Source organism: Trachurus trachurus (assembly GCF_905171665.1).
Source record: "Trachurus trachurus genome assembly, chromosome: 7".
In the NCBI taxonomy this organism is placed as follows: Eukaryota; Metazoa; Chordata; class Actinopteri; order Carangiformes; family Carangidae; genus Trachurus; species Trachurus trachurus.
Window position 1 is genome coordinate 11,472,764 of NC_139901.1, and position 19,139 is coordinate 11,491,902.

The following is a 19,139-nucleotide window of genomic DNA, read 5'->3' on the forward strand; positions in this document are numbered from 1 at the left end:
TGACAAAAAGAGAAGGGCTAAAGTTTATTTAACTGCCAGGATTAGATAACCACAGAGATGTGTGTGTCCTTGCGTTAATGGAGACCACTGAAAAGTGTTGACAGCAGAACATAAACACACACACACACACACACACACACACACACACACACACACACACACACACACACACACACACAAAGACACACGCACTGAATCGCTCTTCTTTGTCACCTGTGCTGTCGTCAAGTGCACGAACACTGACACTGTTATTGGAATGTAATGTAAAGTCTTGTCAATATCTCACAATGCCTTGGTCGTCCTGTGGTCCAAATCTTGCTCCATGTCAAAACAGAATGATGCGGATGGATATTTCCACTATTGGCATTTCACCTCATAAAAGATTTATATACCCAATGGAACCAACTATAGATATTTAATCTAATTTCTCCATGAGTGACCTTATAACCCGGAGCAAGGACAAGCAGTGTGACCTGTAGCTCCTTTAAAAAAGTGAAAATTATAAAAAATAAAATAAAATAAAATAAAATAAAATAAAATAAAATAAAATAAAATAAAATAAAATAAATGAATCTATGTAAGATAGAATAGTCCTCCTGTCAGGGTTATTGACTTTTTCCTTGAGGGCGAGAGTCTAGATCATTCCAGCCAGCCAAGGCGGGAGAAAGAGTCCCACAGATCCCAGTATACACACCAGTACGAACATCCAGAGGAATATCCTGTCGATGACCATGGCCACATACTTCCAGTCCTCCTTCACCTAGCAGAGAGGAGAAACAGCAGAGAGGGACATTTCAAATTTCACACCTAACCACCTTTCATTTTACCAGCTGTCACTTTTTACCCCTGATTGATTTCTCTCGACTGGCTGATTTTTTCATTAAGAGGCAGCTCTATCTCCTAAATGTCAGTCAATCCGTGCTTGTTTCTCTTACAAAAAATTCAAGGTGAAATAACTGAGGCCCAATTGTTTCAGGTCTTTTCCGGCTGGAGGTGATCATTGCATTGTAGTCCTGACACTGCTCGATAATAAATACAATAACTCGTTGTGTTTTTCTGAAACTCAGGGTGAGCTGCTCTGCTGTGGCCATATTGTCAGCGACTCGCTCCACACCCACCTCCCAGCTAATCTGCATTTTAACATGGGAGTCAATGGGGACAGTCTCAGTTTTGGAGCCAGTGGGAATTTGCAGAACTGCTACTTCTATGTAGTCTCTCACACACACCAATTATGTCATATAAAAAAGGTTTCAATGTTAACTTCTTGTCATAATCTTTACATCAAAATGCTCCAACAACCTGGCCAATTGGGCAAACTTTAACATTTCACTTCTTTTGTTTGCCTTACAGGGATAACACCTACTCTATCTCTCCCTTGATGAATGGAATCTGAAAAAGCACATTGATTAACATGGAGCTCTGAAGCTCTTTGAGGATGTTTTGAGCACTACATAAACAATTAGAAATGTTTATTCAATTTCCAAGGCTTAAGTAATTGACACAATTCTGTTGACTCACTGAAAAGTCTTCATCCTCTGCCCTGAGATGATCAGCGATGTACTGAACTCCCTCGATAGCGCCTCGCATAGCTGGAGAAATTGTTGTAACTGCCGTGTCCTGTTGGGTACTTGCATCTTTTGTCGACTCTGTGTTGAGGGTTTTTGCTAGGTGATCTCCAGGGGCTTGTTTCTTCACCCGCCCTGTAATTCCAATAATCCCAGGGCCTTCATCGTGCAGGCAGCAGTACTGGAAGCTGCGGGAGCGACAGCGATGCTCAGCTCTCTGAGGAAACTCCTTCTGCTGGTCACACATTTGCTCCACACTGAGGGAGCGGCCATTTGGGGACAATTCTTCCCTTGACAGGCTGCGAAGTGGACCTAGTGGCAAAGATGGGGGCAAGGACAACTGGGAAGAAGATGAGGCTGCAGAGTTGTGTCCTCTTAGGGTTTGTTTCTCTGTGAGAACTGAATACTGACCAGCTGTGGACCGGCAGAAGATGTTGCCCTTCAGTGGGTGATCTCCACTGGTGTCGTCCTGAAGAGGGGAAGATGGCGGAGAAGGTGAGCAAACAAGGATGCCTGGACTGTCAGACGGAGTCTTTGGGAGTGTGTTCTCAATCTGTCTCATTTGTCTCAGTCCTGTCTCCAACCCCATCCAGAAGGACTGTGAGTTGCCTGTTGTGGATATTGTAGTAGGACGGTGCATCATCTCAATAAGCTTCTTGCAGTTCTGCTTTGCTGTGCCTGGCGGACGCTTCATGAACAGGACTCGAGGAACCCAGTCCAGGAATACTCTCCGCACCCAGTGAGGCATGCCGTGGGTTTGTGGCGAGCGGTGGTGCACGTTTAACACGAAGACAGTAATTATGATTGAAAGAGTGACAAAGACCATAGTGAACAGCAGGTATTCGCCGATCAGTGGAATCACCAGCGATGTGGACGGAATGATCTCTGTGATGAGCAGGAGGAACACCGTCAGAGACAGTAACACAGAGATACACAAGGTGATCTTCTCTCCACATTGTGATGGCAAATAAAACACCAGTACAGTCAAACAGGAGATCAGCAGACAAGGGATAATGAGGTTAATAGTGTAGAACAGCGGAAGCCTTCGGATGATGAAGTAGTAGGTGATGTCTGCGTAGATCTCTGTGCAGCACTCGTACTTCTTGGTATTGTACTTGCCCACAGCATTCATGATAACCCACTCGCCACTCTCCCAGTAGTCCATCTGGTCCACGTTACTGTCCATGTTGATCAGATCGATCTTGGCACGGTCGTAAGTCCATGAGCCAAACTTCATCTTGCAGCTTTGCTGGTCAAAAGGGAAAAAAGTAACATCTATGCTGCATGATGACTTATAAATCGCTGGTGGCATCCACTTTATCCGACCGTCATAGAACAGGTGTGCCTTCGTGAAATGAGTCACTGCAAAGTCACCATCGGCACTGGAGATGAGAGACAGGACATAAAAGGGGGAGAAAGGTGGAAACACATTTTTCAAATGTAATCTATATCTTAAATTTCATCAGAAAAGTGTAAGACTGTAATTCTGGATTGAATGATTGATTGATCAATCAATGTCCACTTCTTAGCTTTTCCTTGGAGCATCCATCAATCATATAGTCATTCTCAGAAGATGGAGTTTGGGGAACCATCACAGAGATAGCGCAAGTGACTGGTGCTTGATTCAAGATTTTCTTTCACTGCTGTTTCTAAGTTGAAGAGGAATAAGTCAATAAATTGAACATTTTTGTACCTTTGACTAAACAGTTACATTATTTTATCCATTGAATGAAGTGTTAAACTATTTGTACATTTTCTTTGCCACTATATTTGGTTGAACAATTATCCTTAGAACTAAAGATTTTGAGGAACTACAGCTAAAACCTAAAGCTATAAGATATTTTTATACGAATGATTAATTGACCCAAGTGAAAAGGATTTCTTTTCTATATACTGTAGCATAATAATGCAAATAAAATTCAATTATTCACTGATTCTAAGTTTAGCTAATTTGCCATTCACCTCTATATCCTTGTATTAGTTCAAACCTTTTAGAGAGCTTTATTTGTTAATAAATAAATACATTTCTGTATCACCAAGCAAATAAAGGATTGAATGCATTTTCTCAGTAAATAATGATTAAGCCAAATAAATAGTTTTTTGTGAAAAAGAAGAAACACAGGATTTCGGTGCTCCAAACATAACTGACAACTCCTTTTCTCTTTCGTCCTCTCTGTCTCTACTTAACCCGATTAATCTCTGTTGTGCATATTAAACCTCTTACGTACATCACTCCAGCCCTGTCATCACACACCTGAGCACCACTCATTACTTCCTTCCTCAGCCTCATCATCTGACCCCGTCGTCTGCCCACCTTGCTACAATTAGTCTCAGTGCATAAAGAGAACATCAGTCAGTCATGTGATTGCCTGTGTCTGCCAGTCTGATACAGCATGAAGACGACATACGACGACGTCACTTAAAATGAGGTTAACCCCGATCTGAGAATAGTCATAGATACAGACCTAAATTTGAACATCTGCATCAAAACAAAATCTGAATTAGCAACTCGAGAATCTTCATGTCCAAAAAAGACTGAGTTGACACTTCACCTCTCAAACCCTCCAAACTATTGAATTTTACAGCCTGTTATTCTTTTCCTAAATCAGAAAGTGGGTTAGGATCAGAACATCTCTCTGATCTTTGTTTCTCTTTTTACATGCACGTTATTCATTTCATTTCATGTCATGTTGTTGTTTTGGTCTCAGTGTCTCATGTCCACACCTTTGAAATATCTATGAAATGTGCCTGACAAATGAAATTACAGTACCATGGCACACTTTGACATCTCAGCTCCCACAAATAAAATGACTGAGAAAGCAGGACCATGTCTTTATAATGATCTGAGTTTGACAGTTGTATTGAGCTAATTCTGTTTGGCCTGTTTCTGACACAGTTTCTCATATTAGCCAATTTCCCTTGTTTAGAGTGAAATAAACACACGTCCACCTGAGTCACTCACACTGGATGCATTTTCATGTGAGATCCTTTGAAACACATCCAGTCAAATTTCAGCCTCCAATTCCCTGCCTTAATGTATTGCTCCTCTGTACGAGGTACCAAGCTTTGTTTGTAACTGGATCCATTAAGCCTGACCTTGTTCACATTTACTTCAGCTGAATTGCATTACGACATTGGCATAGGGAGAGATTTGGCACTACAGCAGAATCTTCGTGTTTTCCCTCCAGTCATACCATCTGTTGGAATTAAATCATCAAATTCTGAACATTAGTTGCCGTATGCTTATTTTTTTTGCCCTGAAAACAGCCACATCTGAATCTCAGCAATTACCCTGTGTGACACGAAAACATACAGGCAAATTATATAGATCCTCACTTGTTGTAAAGGACGATGTCAGGCCTCCAGATGATCTCTGAGGGGATTCGGATGGAAGTGACATTTTCGTATTCCTCTGGGTTCCAGCGGAGTTTGTAATCGTTCCATTCCTGTAGAACATGAATCATATTTATGTACTGTACCTGTATTTTGGACTGTGCCTTTAGCATGCATTCTGTCATTCAACATTGCATACTTGCTTGAGCCAGACATTTGTAGTCATCATCTGGTTCTTCTCATCCTTATGTCATGCAAACAGAAGAGTGACATTTATCATCATTTCTCTGAACATCTCATTTTCTAGTGGTCTCTTTTTTCAAAGTTGACACATACAGTTAGGATATAAGACAAATTCATATCCTAAATATTTTTTTAAAGGCAGATTAGTTGTGCCAAGTGCAAATGCAAGGAAAATTCTTTAGGCTGTATACCTCACTGCCTTACTCTATCTGTATCTATTACGTTGTTGGCAAGCTGCTCTCTCCAACTTTTCCTCTAGCAACATCTAAGGCACAGCAGTCGGTGAAAACACTCTGTAGGAGAGGACAACTTCACCCAGAGCTGACGCTCCCTACCAGGCATGTGAGGCAAGCACAGTTACCTAATTGCATGTCAAAAACCTGGAGAATCATCCCTACAGCAATGCCAGCTGCACATATTCAGTCTTAAAGCTGCAATAGGCGACGTTGCTTGGCTCAGAATGGCAGTTGGAGGCGTTTCAACTTTAGTCCACAGACACCCTGCAATTTAATTTGTGGAAAAATTCCCCCAGTTTAAAACTCCAGACGCATTTAAAAACATCAATCAGACGGTCTGTCGAGACCAGCTGTGTCTGGTTTGCTTTTTAGGAGACACTTTTGAATATTTACTGCTGCTGTTAGGATACTTGACACCTGAATTTAATTTAGGAAAATAATTCAATCTCTCCTGTTGTGGTTTCATTTCCGCTGATAAGAGATCTGTATATCTAAATTCATCTCTCTTGTCTGGTGATGGCGTTGAGCTGGTTGCTATTGTGATCGTATGGATATAATACGTGTAACAGACAGGACCGAATTGAAAATGCATAATTTACACATTGTAGCAACACAATAACAATAATAAATTCACCTTTAAGGAAGATATATGTGTTTCTGTTATTGGTAAAACTTAACAAGGCCATCAGCTTTTACTCACCACATCAATAAGCTGAGCAATTGACAGTCCAAAGTGGACCAGCACTGTGTCTGAGGTGTTTTGCACAGGCCGGGAAAGCTTATTGTAATGTGCAAACAGATCCTGGAGCAGCCTCTCTTCAGCATGGGCACGAGGTCCGACCTGGAAACAAACTAAGATGGAAAAAGGGAATTAGATTTGTAATTACTTTTGTAGCCATTGTGCATGTGCATTTTTAAATATTTATACAAGTGCCATTTCAGCAAACTTTGCACATATACATATGAAAAAGCAAATATCATTTCATATTCATAATATTGAATATATCTGCAACCATCTGCAATGCACTTATCTAAACCGGATTTAGCTGATGCAACCACGTCACCACAAAGAGTCCACCGTTGTAGATACAGAGTGTAATCCAAAGGAAGGGTGACCTCTATTATACAGGTGGCGTATGGTTACATGAGACTGTATCTGAGAGATGAGACGAATGAGGAGGGAGGAGGTAGAGAGGGAGGGAGGAGGGGGGCGAGAGAAGTAGGAAAAAAAAGAGGAAGGATGAATCTGAATCTGAGGACATCCGTCGTGTCTCGGAACAGACGTGCTGATGGAGCGATCCGTTCAGATGTCTCATCCCTCCTTCAACAATCCCCTCTCCACACACACACACACACACACACACACACACACACACACACACACACACACACACACCCTTTTGAGAATCAGCTCACATAGCACTGAGGATGACCTAACGAGGTCTGGGAACAATTAATGAGACGGGGATCGTCCCGAGGCCGGTACAGTACAATGTCCTTTGTATTCCAGTCCTTTTTCCATATTCACTTAGGCTTCTCTCTATTCTGGACACTGTGACTCTGTGCAGGTAATTCAGTGCCACAGCAATACATCAAAGACTGTGATTTATTTAACCGACCTAACTGATATTTCATTATGCCTGGCACTCCTGCATACTTCAGTGTCTCTTTTCGCATGTGAAGCATGATATTGTTTATTATATTAATAATCATTATAATAACTTATTGTGCAATATAAATTATACAGGAGCTGGGAGGCATTTGTTTATTACCTCATTATAACTTGGGGGAAGTGGTTGCACACAAGGGAAAAGTTTGTTATATTCACGCTGCACCTTACGTCTCACCCACTATGAGCTGGGATTGGCTCCCAACCCTCAAAGTGTGAGTGCTATAGCTAATGGATGGATGTTTCAAGAGCACCAATATCCATCTATCCATCTATGCACTGCACGTGAATTCTTAAAATAGGCACGCAGGTGTTGTTGTCATGCTGCCGGCCTTCCTCGCAGGTCCTCTTACCCACTCAATCACAGTTGATGGGCTGTCCTTCAGTTGCCTCAAAACTGGCTTCCATGATCTTTAAAGGTTTGGGATCAATACCTTATTAAATGGATAGTGTTTCTTTTCTTTTTTTCCCCCTCCCTCTTCCTGTTTCTATCCGAGTCTATTTGACGAGTCCAGACTCCAGACAACCTTGAAATGTCTCCGAGTTTTCAGATAGAGAGAAATTGACACAGCTACCTTTTGTTTGATCACATCAGCTCAGAGTGACGTCTGTCGAGTATAGGGATATTGAATAAAGAGGGATGCTCCGGTTGATGTTGGAGCAGCCACGGAAGCTAATGGGTTTAGATGGGGGAGTTTGCAGGATATCCTGACTTTGTCAATGTGAGGGTCAGAGCAGTGATAAAAAAGTATGGTAAGGAAAGAAGGCAACTGTTGGACGAGTTGATGGCTTCTGTTTGGTGTGCTTTACAGGACGCTATGAATAGCACCAGAGCAGACTGTGGTGTTGCTGCTCACTTAGGATGGAGAACATTCACTTCTCAGATGGAAACTTTCCAATTTCCTACTTGGCTGTCACAATAATTCTCAATTTCTATAAAGCTCCCTTCCTTTAAACCACACCACGTCCTCCTGGATGATCTCACTATTCATTTACCCAAACATTGAAAATCAAATATGATGAATTTGTAAATCTCAGAGAATAGTTTAAGAATCCTGCGCAGAAAAAAATCTGGCAAATATCAGATACACAACAGTTGCACCATGGTTAGTTATCTCACAGCTACTGGACCCAATTCTGTCCTCTTTTGATCAATGTACTCTCGTGAGCCAATAATGTGCGAGCAGGAAATGTCACCTTTTTTTTTTAAAATTCAAGTAGAAACTGCTCCTGGACTAAACAAAGCTTGTAACCAGGTCTCTAAGCAACCATGGTGGTTATTCAATGACACTACACAAGTTTGCCTGTGTGTGCCCTGCTGAAGGTTGTGTTTTTGTTTTGCTCACCTTGTCATATTTGCCTTGAAAAAGAATCCTTACTTTTCTCATAAATAATGTGACTAGAGCTTCATTGTGGACTGCAAACACATGAGTAGGTAGGGGCTGAAAAGAAGAAAAATGTATTTTCCATATTTCTCAGAAGGAAAAGAAAACATTAACATTATGCATGTATTTATGGAATAATAACATGCAGTAACTCTACTGTATGTTTGACAAAAGAGTAAACTCTTACTCCCTGATGCACCTCAGTACCCTACAGTACATTTTTGCCTCACAATGAATATACAATTTTAGATGTAACGGGAAAAATACTTTCCCCTCTCCCTTTTCTGATGACATCATTTTCACACAGTCCCTTGGACTTAAAAAGGATGGAGTGACTGCAAAGACAAGAACAGAAGACGTGAAGTGATTTACCTTGTGGAGGAAGAGTGAAGAGAAGTAAACTCAAACATCTGTACACATCCATTGCGCCTCCAGTAGAATCCAACTGTACCAGTGAGCTCCCTCCAACTTCTGCTGGACCTCAGACTTGGCCGGGCATCCCCAGAGCGCCCAGTTCTGCCCTGTAACAGCGACTTCTTGAGAGGTTCAGCTCAGGTAAAAACAGCCAGATGGAGAGGTTGTGTCAGTCCCCGTCAGCCCCGGGCCGCATGGTCCCCTCGGTCCCATTTGTCCATCTCTTCACTTGCAGTTCTGTCCTGTGGTCTGGTTTTTTCCCCCCTCATCCAACACTTGAAAGTCCCTCCTCACTCCACTGGAGTCCTTCATCCAAGTGTGCCTTATCCCTCTCTTCTCCACCCTCCCTGTCTACATTACTCCCTCCCTCGCCTCTCATCTCTCCGCCTCCTCACCTCATCTCCCTCTCTCTCTCTCATACACGCACATGAACACCTCATTCCTCTCTTTCCCTCCCACTTATTTTCTTGTCTCCCTGTTCCAGTTTTCTGTCTCTTTCTCACTTTTTAACATAAAAAAGTGTGAACTTTTCTGTCAGTCTGTGTGTCTGTGTGCATATGTGTGTGAGAGAGAGAGTGAGAGGGAAAGAGAAAAAGTATCGGTGGAGATTTTTTTCCCAGTATATACAGTATACATGAGCAGAGCTGCGGTTTTCATGCTTGTGTGATTTACAGACCGCTTATTTGTATGGAAACTGTGTCACATACAGCTGTGTGAATGCGTGTGTGTGCATGCATGCGTGTGTGTGTGTGTACAGTAGATGCCTGTCAAAGTCCAGTGTAAGTGCCGGTGAGTCAGTGGACCTCTGGATACTCTTCAATCTCCTGCCTGCCCCCGTTTTCCCATGAGCACTTCCTCTCCAATATCCAGCCCCTTTATCTTACCCCCCTCTTCCCACTTCTTTATTTAAACACCTCTGACCCTCATCTGCTGTCATTTTCTTTTCCTTCCATGCACTTTCTTCAACACAGACAGAGTTTTCTCTTTCTTCACACTCTGTGCAGCTTCTGTACGTCAGCAGAGTTCAATGCCGAGGCTGGCCATCTATGGAGACAGCTGCATCTGCTTACTGTTGTTGAATGTCTTTCTTTAATTTTCCTCAGCAATGTCATGTTTTGATGACACAAAGTAAGAGAGAATAAGTCGAGACTCATAAGAGCCTTGACATAAAAGTCATGTTTACTTGTTTACTTTCTGACTGTTACAGTACATGATAGTGTGAAAAAAACAGGTCCGGGCGGAGATATATTTTGCTGCTGCAGATGTCTTTGTCAGATATGATTCTTTTCAATACACTATGAGCCCACAGAGAAAAGCCTCCGCAGTGCACACATTGATTTTTTCTAATCAAAGACACGGCTCTCTTGATCCGGCGATGACTAACGCCGACTTGACAGATGAAGAGATTCCTCTCACCAGTCCTTACACCATCAGAGAATTGATAGATTATTATTTAGATTGGACCGCTGACATTGGTCCAGCAGGAATTAGTAAGTGGGACAGTGCAGTAGTTGAGGGGGGCACACTGGAAGAGCAAATCTCACTATGAGGAAAAGTGCAGGGTCCACAAATAGGTCTATTGCAGCCTGGTGGATGACATATACATTAGTTTATCTCACACCCACACACAGACATACAGTATATAAGCTCCCTCTGTGGCCACCTTAGCTGATGAGATGGACCATCTGTGCACTCTTTCCAAGAGTAAGAGTGGTGTTTGCCTCTCATGGCCACCTCCTTAATAATTAAATTTGCCCTTACATTGGAAAAGGCATCGGCCACCCCCAGACGTTGACCTCTGCTTCAGATGGTCGCAGCCCAAACACACAGGCTGACTCTGTGGTCATGTTTTTAAAGCAGTTGGGAGTCGTTGTACCTGCTGCCTCCAATGCTGTGCACAAACAAAGGATAATCAAACTGAGCTCCTGCACAATTAATATCTGGCACCAAGATGAAGTACAAGCTGTGCAGTGTCCTGGCATTTCACAACCCAGATTTAAAACTAGCTTGTTTGTATAGGAGTCGCTTTCGCTATGTCTACACCACAACATTTTCACCTGGAGTCCACTATGTTAACTTTGCTGGACCTGTTTTAGATTGAAATCTATGGGTTTGTGCTCAGTGTGGACTGGCATAAACTGACACCTTTGGAAACAACATAAACACCCACTCTCTAACTGTGTGTCATCTAATTAGTTTCAACTACCAGTGGAATACAATTGTCAATGACCTTATTGTTATTTGCTAAGTTCTGTATTTTAACTCTTTAGCTCTTTGTACTTCCTGCATACATCATCTCACACATGCTCAAGCATGTATACAGTGCAATTGAATTTGGCAGTGCATATGCCTGCAGATTCATGATCCTTTGATCCAAACACACCCCATAACCCCGTAATTATGACAGATAAGACTACACAAATACACAACACATTGTAACATCATGATAAATAACATTATCCACTGGATTGCTTTCTCGCAGGCTTCGTTGAAAACAAATGCTCATGGTTAGTAAAACAGCGGAAAAGCGACCAGACTTGCATAATAGTTCTCCTTTAAATGTATCCTCTTTGTAACTTTGGTCTTTCCCCTTTCTTAGAAATCCTGACCATGTTGGTAAAAACTGTCCATCAGCTCTATCAACTCTCAGCCCATTCATCTGAGTGAAGATGAGATCAGTGTGGTTAGTGGTGCCCATAAAGTTGCTTCTATTTCCTTCATGTATTTGCTTCAAATGTCTTTGAACTCTGCAGTCAAAAAAACATTTCCGTAGTAACACAATTTTCCATTTTGTTGTCTTGATATACATTTTCCTTTGTGTGTTTGTGCATTCAGACTCTATTCAACAATCTCAGAAAAAAAGAAGACATCAAACTCTTCCTCAATTCAGAAAATGACTCAGAACTCCTCTTAAGCTTTAGCCTTGACACAATCTGAAATAACACGTCAAACCCTTCATTACAAACTGTGATACTGGTTGTCATTCTCTCACAGATGTGTTGTTCTCACATGGAGAATGTGTAGAAGACAGAAGGAGAGGAGCAACCACACGATATTACTGTATGTACCCTATATGCTGTGTGTGGACTGTAGTGTCAGTCTGTGGTTGCCTATTTGCCCTTTGTTGGGTAAGAGCTGACGAAATTAATCATTAAGCCAAGTTTGCATAGGTGTGGATGAGTTGTGACTTGATCTTAAAGCTGAGTCAAGTTTCTTTATGACCTTAAAAAAAAAAAAAAAAAAAAAAAAATCTGTATTACAAGCTAAATTTTGACCATTGTCCAGCAAGAAACTGATTTAACGAGATTTCAAAGACCGATGTGAGTTCCCTCCCTGAAAGATATTTTGATCATGAAACAGATTGGCAAACAGTAATATAATGTTGAACACAGCTCTCTTTATTGAGACCATAGCTTTTTGAGCCTCAAACACAGTTGGTGCATCAAAGATTGATAGATGGCTGGCAGGCTGTTGGTAGGCTTGTTCTTGTCTTATAAAATCAATAAACAATCAGAAATGAAATCTGTGATTGATACACGTACATGTCCAGAAAAAGGCTAACTTCACTGTTTCACCAAAAAACATGGATGTGTGTTAACTCAAAGTTTAGAATCTGGTTTCTGGTTTCACAGAGTCAGTTGATAATGTTATGTCACAGTAACAACAGTGCCTCAAGATTAATCCTAATTGTTGCAGTGGTTACTAAAGACATTTACAAAAAAATAAAAGAAAATCATATTAATGCCTGAAATACTCAATTTTATGTTAATGTTGCTCCTCCGGCCATATCATAAAAATATGTAATCTACAACTTTCAACATTAACATTACATCTGAACCATTTGGCAGCAGTTCCCACATGTCGATTCAAGTTAATCTTAAAACAGAGAAGAGGATTTTTATTCCTTTTCACTTGAAGGTCATGAAACCTCATGAGAGAATGTGTGATAAAATAAAAAGGTTTTACTTCTACTTTGCTGCTAATCCTGCACAGTCAGTCTGAAGTATTTCTCCCTCTTTACATTTGCATTAAAGTCTTTCTATGATAACCCCAATAATAATAATGATAACCTAAAAAAAAAATCCAATATTCCTTATCACAATGCTTCTTGTAGTCATTTGGATGTAGAGAGTCTTCAACCTTTGACATTTTGTGAATGAACCAGGATTTCATTTGGTGGAGTTTCTTGTTGTTCATGACTGTGATTTTGCCGGAGGAGTAGCCTATTGCTTTACCTGCTTGACCAATTATTTTCCAATTATTTTCCTTTTGGAGGAAAAGTTGTTTAGACAGCCAAAAACCCACACTGCACAAACAATATGCTACCCATGGCTACTGATAGTGATACGTGGTAACACAGCCCTGTTAGCGGGGATGCATACATGTATCTGACATGACAACAACACCAACAGTGGGAGTGTGTGCTATAGATTTAACTTTAATCAGATAACTGTCAGAAGTCATGAGGGAATTGAATCATACGTGTGAATAATAGCATTATTGATGGGCTCCCAAAACCCAGTGAAGCATCTGTAGTATTGATCAGATCGCAGCATGTTCCCACTGAGGCCGGCCTCTGTGAACAGAGCTCACTGGAACTGGGATCACCGGGTTGGCTCACTCTCCACAGTGTGTGTTTCGCCTTAGTGATTCACACGGCTTCCTTTGTTACTCTCACTCTAACATGCATCCACCTTCACAGACACAAGCCCACACAGAAGCAGGGATTCATCCCATGCATGCATAAACACCTAGCCCACTAGGGTTGCCAGTATCACCTGTCAATCATAACAACTGCCTCTTTAAAGAAAAGACAAAAAAAAAAACACTCTGCACCCTTCCCGGGATATCTGTGTAAAACAGGTTTCACAGCTACTTCTCTGCAAACGATTGTAGGTATGTGAACCAAAGTTAGACTTAAATAATAATTTATTTAAAGGTTTATTTGAAATGGGACCTCACATATTCATGAACATACAAAAAAACAACAATTAATTGTAGTAAATATGTCGGATTTAGCTAGGAGCTAGTTTCCATCCGTAGTCCCATGACACTTAAATAAATAGAATTACAATCAGACATTTAAAAACGATAAACATTTAAGACGACAGGCAATAACCTCCGTAGGGGGTATAGCAGCAGTTATAATTACAGTATTGCAGATTACTCAGCAGGTGACAATGCTAGGCGACGCATTGCCACCTGCAGAGAGAGAGAGAGAAGAAAAATAACACAAAAAAAAAAAATAAAAAAAAAATAAAAAAAAAATAAAAAAGAAATAATAATGAATGAACAAAATAAAATAAAATAAAAATGGATAGATAACAGTGCAGGTGATAATGCTAGGTAACGCATTACCACCTGCAGGGAAAGACAACAAATGTATAAATAATGAACAAGAAACAATGATAATAATAAAAAAAAATAATAATAATAATAATAATAACAGTGCAGGGGACAATGCTAGGCGGCGCATTGCCTCCTGCAGAGAAAGAAAAGAAAAGAAAAGAGAAAGGAATAAAAAAAAAAAAAAAAAAAAAAAAAAAAAAAATATATATATATATATATATATATATATATATATATACATATCTGCATGTACATACATACACACATATATACATACATACATACATACACATAAACAACAATAGTAACAATCACCGTGGTAACAGAGGTAGTGTGCAAAATTAGCAGCCATTTTAACAATAAGAAATGAAAGGCCAGATAATGATATCTGCCTCAATTTAAAAGGGGGAGCTACACAATAATTTACAAAAATGGATATGCTATAAGAAGAAATAAGAGCTACAGTGGTACTGTATGAAAGTGCTAATTAGTCAGTATTTCAGACGTGGGTGCAAGTTTGGTGGGACAGTAACCATGTTTTGAGCTGTTTTTTGAATGCATTAAACGTGGGGCTGTCTCTAATTGGGGTTGGTAGACTGTTCCAACAAGTACCGCCCTTCACAGTTAAAGAGTTTTGGCCTATTTGGCTTCGTCTAAATGGCACCTCGCAGTCCCCTCTGGAGGCCGATCTGGTGCTAATAATGTTAGTGCCTTTGCCTTCACATTGTCTTCTTTTTTTCTGGATCAAACTGCCACCCCGAGGAAGTACAGGGAGGTTGATGTTGTCCTGAACACTGTGGGAAAAGGCAAATATTGACATAAACAGATGCCAACCATGAGCCCACCTGCAACAGCCCAGGGGTGAGCCGAGATGGCCACTGATCAGGTGTCAACAAAGATAGGGCACCTGCAGCATCTGTGGGGGGGTGGACACCATCTGTTAGTCATAAACACAAAAACCTAACAAAACATCACAGTCACTCTGTTGGAAAAATGAAACATGGATTCATTTGTTTTCTCATGCACACAATGTCTCCATAACACCTTAAGGGAACTTCTCAATTAAAGGATTAACTAGATCTTGTCGGTTAAAGGTCAAAGTCATGATTACCACAGAAAACACACTCATTGGCCTGACACAAACTCTAACCCTGGAACCTGGAAAAAAAAAACCTGGAAAACCTTCAAGATTCAATGACAAACTAATTAGATTTTGGTGGCTAAAGGTCAGTGGCTAAGGACACAGTGACCACTAGAGCTCCAACAGTGGGTCAGTTTCCCAGGCAAAAATGGAAACTGCACATGGGGGGAAATTTTAAAATTATTCAGTCAAGATGGAGACGGCAGAGCAGTTTACTCTAAGCCTGGGGTTTTCAAAGTTTGAGAGAGTGAGCCCCCTCTGTAACACACTCATCACACAAGCAGCTACATGCTCTCCCTGTGTGATAATCTGGGAAGCAGACAGTAGACTGAGGTTGAAGTTTATATTAATGAAATGCACCGATGACACTGTGACAGGTCTCCACTGTACGTCTTGACCACATGTCAGCTGAGGAAAACTACGCTGTTTTCAGCTCTGCTGCAACGTGCACCTTTTTTTTTTAGGAGCTCTGTTTTATTGCGGCTTTATGCGGGAGGACACGCGGTAGGCTACCGCACCGGGTCGCTTTGAGCTGCATTCATATGAAGTTATACCTGATGCTGTGCAGCACACCTGACGCTCTTCTTTTTCCAACCAGAATAGTTCCACAGCCAACGTAGCGCTACATTCAGCCGAGCCTGAGGCCAGCTGAGCTCCGCTCGCCCTGACACAGTCGAACATCGCAGCCTGTGTGTTACAAGATCGTGTTCTATCATATCGCAGTATACTGTAATTGCAAATTTTAGGCTACTGCAAAAACATTAATCATTTAGCCCAATGTGCAAGTGACATGTAGCCTACCTCATCTTTAGTTTGAATGTTTACAGTTTTTCTTTTTTCTTTTTCTCATGTAAACCCCCCCCCCCCCCCCCCCTCAAACTCTCTGGTGCCCCCCAGGGGAGGCGCGCCCCACAGTTTGAAAACCCCTGCTCTAGGCTATCACAAAGGCTATGCTTTTTGTTTACAGTCTCTGTTTTGACCTTGTGAACACCGGAGGTCTTCAGAGAACTCAAGGATGAACTGATCAGATTTTGGTGGTAAAAGGTCAAGGTCAGTGTCACCTCACACTATTTAACCATAACTTGAAATTCCACACCACAATTATGTCACATAAATTAGTATTTTATCTGACTCTCTCTCTCTCTCTCTCTCTCTCTCTCTCTCTCTCTCTCTCTCTCTCTCTCTCTCTCTCTCTCTCTCTCTCTCTCTCTCTATATATATATATTATTTTTTTTAAGTATATATTTTTGGCTTTTTTGCCTTTATTTGATAGCACAGTGAGATAGACAGGAAAGGGGAGGCAGAGAGAGGGGGAATGACATGCAGGAAAGGTCTGCCCGACGCGGGGACGCCTGCGTTGAGGACTGTAGCCTCTACATGGGGTGGCTGCTTTAACCACTGCGCCACGCAACGCCCCATCTGACTCTATATTAACATGGATGTGTGACTAGTCTGAGTGGTGGAGACAGACGACCACAAGGAGGTGATTCTAGTGTTTTACATCTAACAGACATCTTACAGACAGTGTTGACAATTCAATGCTGTCCTTTCACACTGGCTCATGCCAGATGATGGTATCACTGCTGTCTGAGATCAATATTATTTTGATTACAGTAAGAATCAATAAAGGCATAAAGACCATTAAACCAAATGATGTCCAGGAACAGAGGCGGTGGCACCTTCATGTGACTGCTGCTCCTTAATTGATTGATCATCACTGTATGATATGACAGAGCCATTAGAACTACATGCAAACGTGTTCATTGATGTCACAGGTTAGTAAAAGTAAGGACAGCTACATTTAATGTTTACATTTCAATGTCAATGTTGGGGTAGAGAACATTGGAGAATATTATTGAGAGAAGAAGACATTTTGTTTAGAAGACAATAAATTGATGTTCTCACATGAAATAGAAATACATGTCTTAATCACATAAAAGCAGTTGTTTCTCATTTGCTGCTGAATCATGATGGACAAATAGAACATCATATAGAAAATAAAGAACTGGAGGGAGATTATTTCATTTTCACTAAAGGTCACAATTACACTTTTTGTGCCACTGACACTTTTTACACTCAACCCAATAGACTCCCACCCCTACCATCCCACACTTTTGGACATGTTTTTTTTTTTTTTTGCAAATCCTCCCTGTCTGTCTTCATTTAAAGCAGTTTTTAGAGAAAATTGGCTTGATCCTTATGGTCGACGACTCATGCAGGGTTAAAATTGGGCTTAGTCAGTAAAGTGTCTTCTTGGCATTAAAAGTGCTTTATAAATTAAATGGGTTTGACTGGTCATTAATGTATTAGTGGATATATTTGCGCAGCACTGGCCCAAGACTGGAGTTTCTGTTTGAGGAGTACTGTTACCAGTTCTCAGGAGAAAGTCAATCAAACAGCAACGAAAAGCCACAACATCCAACTATCTGTAAAGCTTGGTTGTGTTGGTTGAGACAAGCACATTAAAATATTAAGGAAAACAACACAAAGGCAGCATTGCTGATGGATTTTAAAATCGATCTTGTAGTTGAAGCTTTAATTACGAACTCTCAACACTTCTGCTCTTATTTTGAAACATTTCATATTGTTTTCATGTTGTTGTTTGTTTACATATGAGATAAACTGATACACTACACGGATTTAGTTCTTCCAACATCAAAAACAAATCAAGATATGGCCTTGGTAAAACCTTGCAGTCAGAACTTTTGCAAGGAAGTAAACAACCAATCACAAGTGTCTATACTCTATTAACTCCATTTCTATGGTAATGGGGCATGCACAGTATGACATTCATGCTGGTGAATAGTTAAACTGCAATTAAAATGTTAAATGCAACAAAAGGTAAGCTAATAAATCAATCAATCACTGCAGCCTCAGACAACAGTGGCCTTCATAGAACAACAGGGGAAGTCACCATGGTAACCATAATTATTGACAAAGCTATATTGCCTTAACACATTGTCATTGCAACTGAGCTTTCAGTGGTTACGTTGAGATCACACAGTGTGTATATTGGACTTGATTAACTGAATGGCCACCAGAGGTTTAAGCTAATACAGTCAAATCAGTGGGTACACAAGGTGCGGCCAAATTCAATTACAGATTAATTACTATACACAAAAGATTTGAGCCCCACAGTCCTCTGCTGCCACTGCTGACATAGCATTTTTCCATGAAGGGGCATGTACTGTAGGTGCCATTAATTTCTGCTGAACTGCACACAGAGGGATGCTATGTGTCAAATAAAAAGCTCCAATTTCAGTTTCAAGACTAATTCAGTGGCATTGTTGGCTGTTCTCATCTATGGAGTTTAATTATAATATTAATCTCCTTGCCCCCTGCCCCCCTCCCACTTCCTCCTGCTTGCTCTCTCTTTTAGGTATCAGTATGGTCCTAGAGGGAGGATAATCTGTCTAAATATTGCTGTATATGACACATCAGCATCATAGCAAGCACATGAACACTAGAAGCACAGAATAATTACAATTGGGAAATAAGCAGCAGCTGTAAGTTTGCCACTATTGCTGTACAGTAACCCTACAGATACACATTCAGCTTGTACACTCTTTGGCTCTTTGACTGATGGAGGCATCCTGCTGGCTCACCCTGAAAGTGTATACCCAAACATAAGCGAAACCCTACTGTCTTTTTCTTTACTATGCCTCTGTGTCTGCCTGCAGTGTATTATAGGCTAGAGATCTAAAACTACTGCCTTTTACAAACAAACCACTGAATAATGGTCAGTATTGTCTCCTTGGACATTATAATGTCAAAGTTAAGTTGACCTTTGACCAACTGGTTATA

The 19,139-nt window shown here is 40.9% G+C and overlaps 1 protein-coding gene across 1 annotated transcript; it reads right to left on the reverse strand.

Moving 5' to 3' along the window:
* Positions 1-566: 566 nt before the first annotated feature.
* On the reverse strand, positions 567-9,175 carry chrna4b (cholinergic receptor, nicotinic, alpha 4b). The gene is made up of 6 exons (XM_083974995.1): positions 8,804-9,175; positions 6,078-6,229; positions 5,098-5,142; positions 4,902-5,011; positions 1,519-2,947; positions 567-760 (listed from the first exon to the last, which is right to left on the reverse strand). Exons 1-6 carry the CDS (start codon positions 8,853-8,855, stop codon positions 635-637), a joined length of 1,914 nt encoding a protein of 637 aa, XP_083831121.1. The 5' UTR covers positions 8,856-9,175; the 3' UTR covers positions 567-634.
* Between the last annotated feature and the right edge of the window lie 9,964 nt (positions 9,176-19,139).

Coding starts and splice junctions, on each gene's coding strand:
- chrna4b (XM_083974995.1), bottom strand. CDS start 8,855: ATGGATGTGTACAGATGTTTGAGTTTACTTCTCTTCACTCTTCCTCCA. Junction 6,230..8,803: donor CTTCACTCTTCCTCCACAAG/GTAAATCACTTC, acceptor TTTCCATCTTAG/TTTGTTTCCAGGTCGGACCT. Junction 761..1,518: donor CAGAGGATGAAGACTTTTCA/GTGAGTCAACAG, acceptor CCTCTCTGCTAG/GTGAAGGAGGACTGGAAGTA.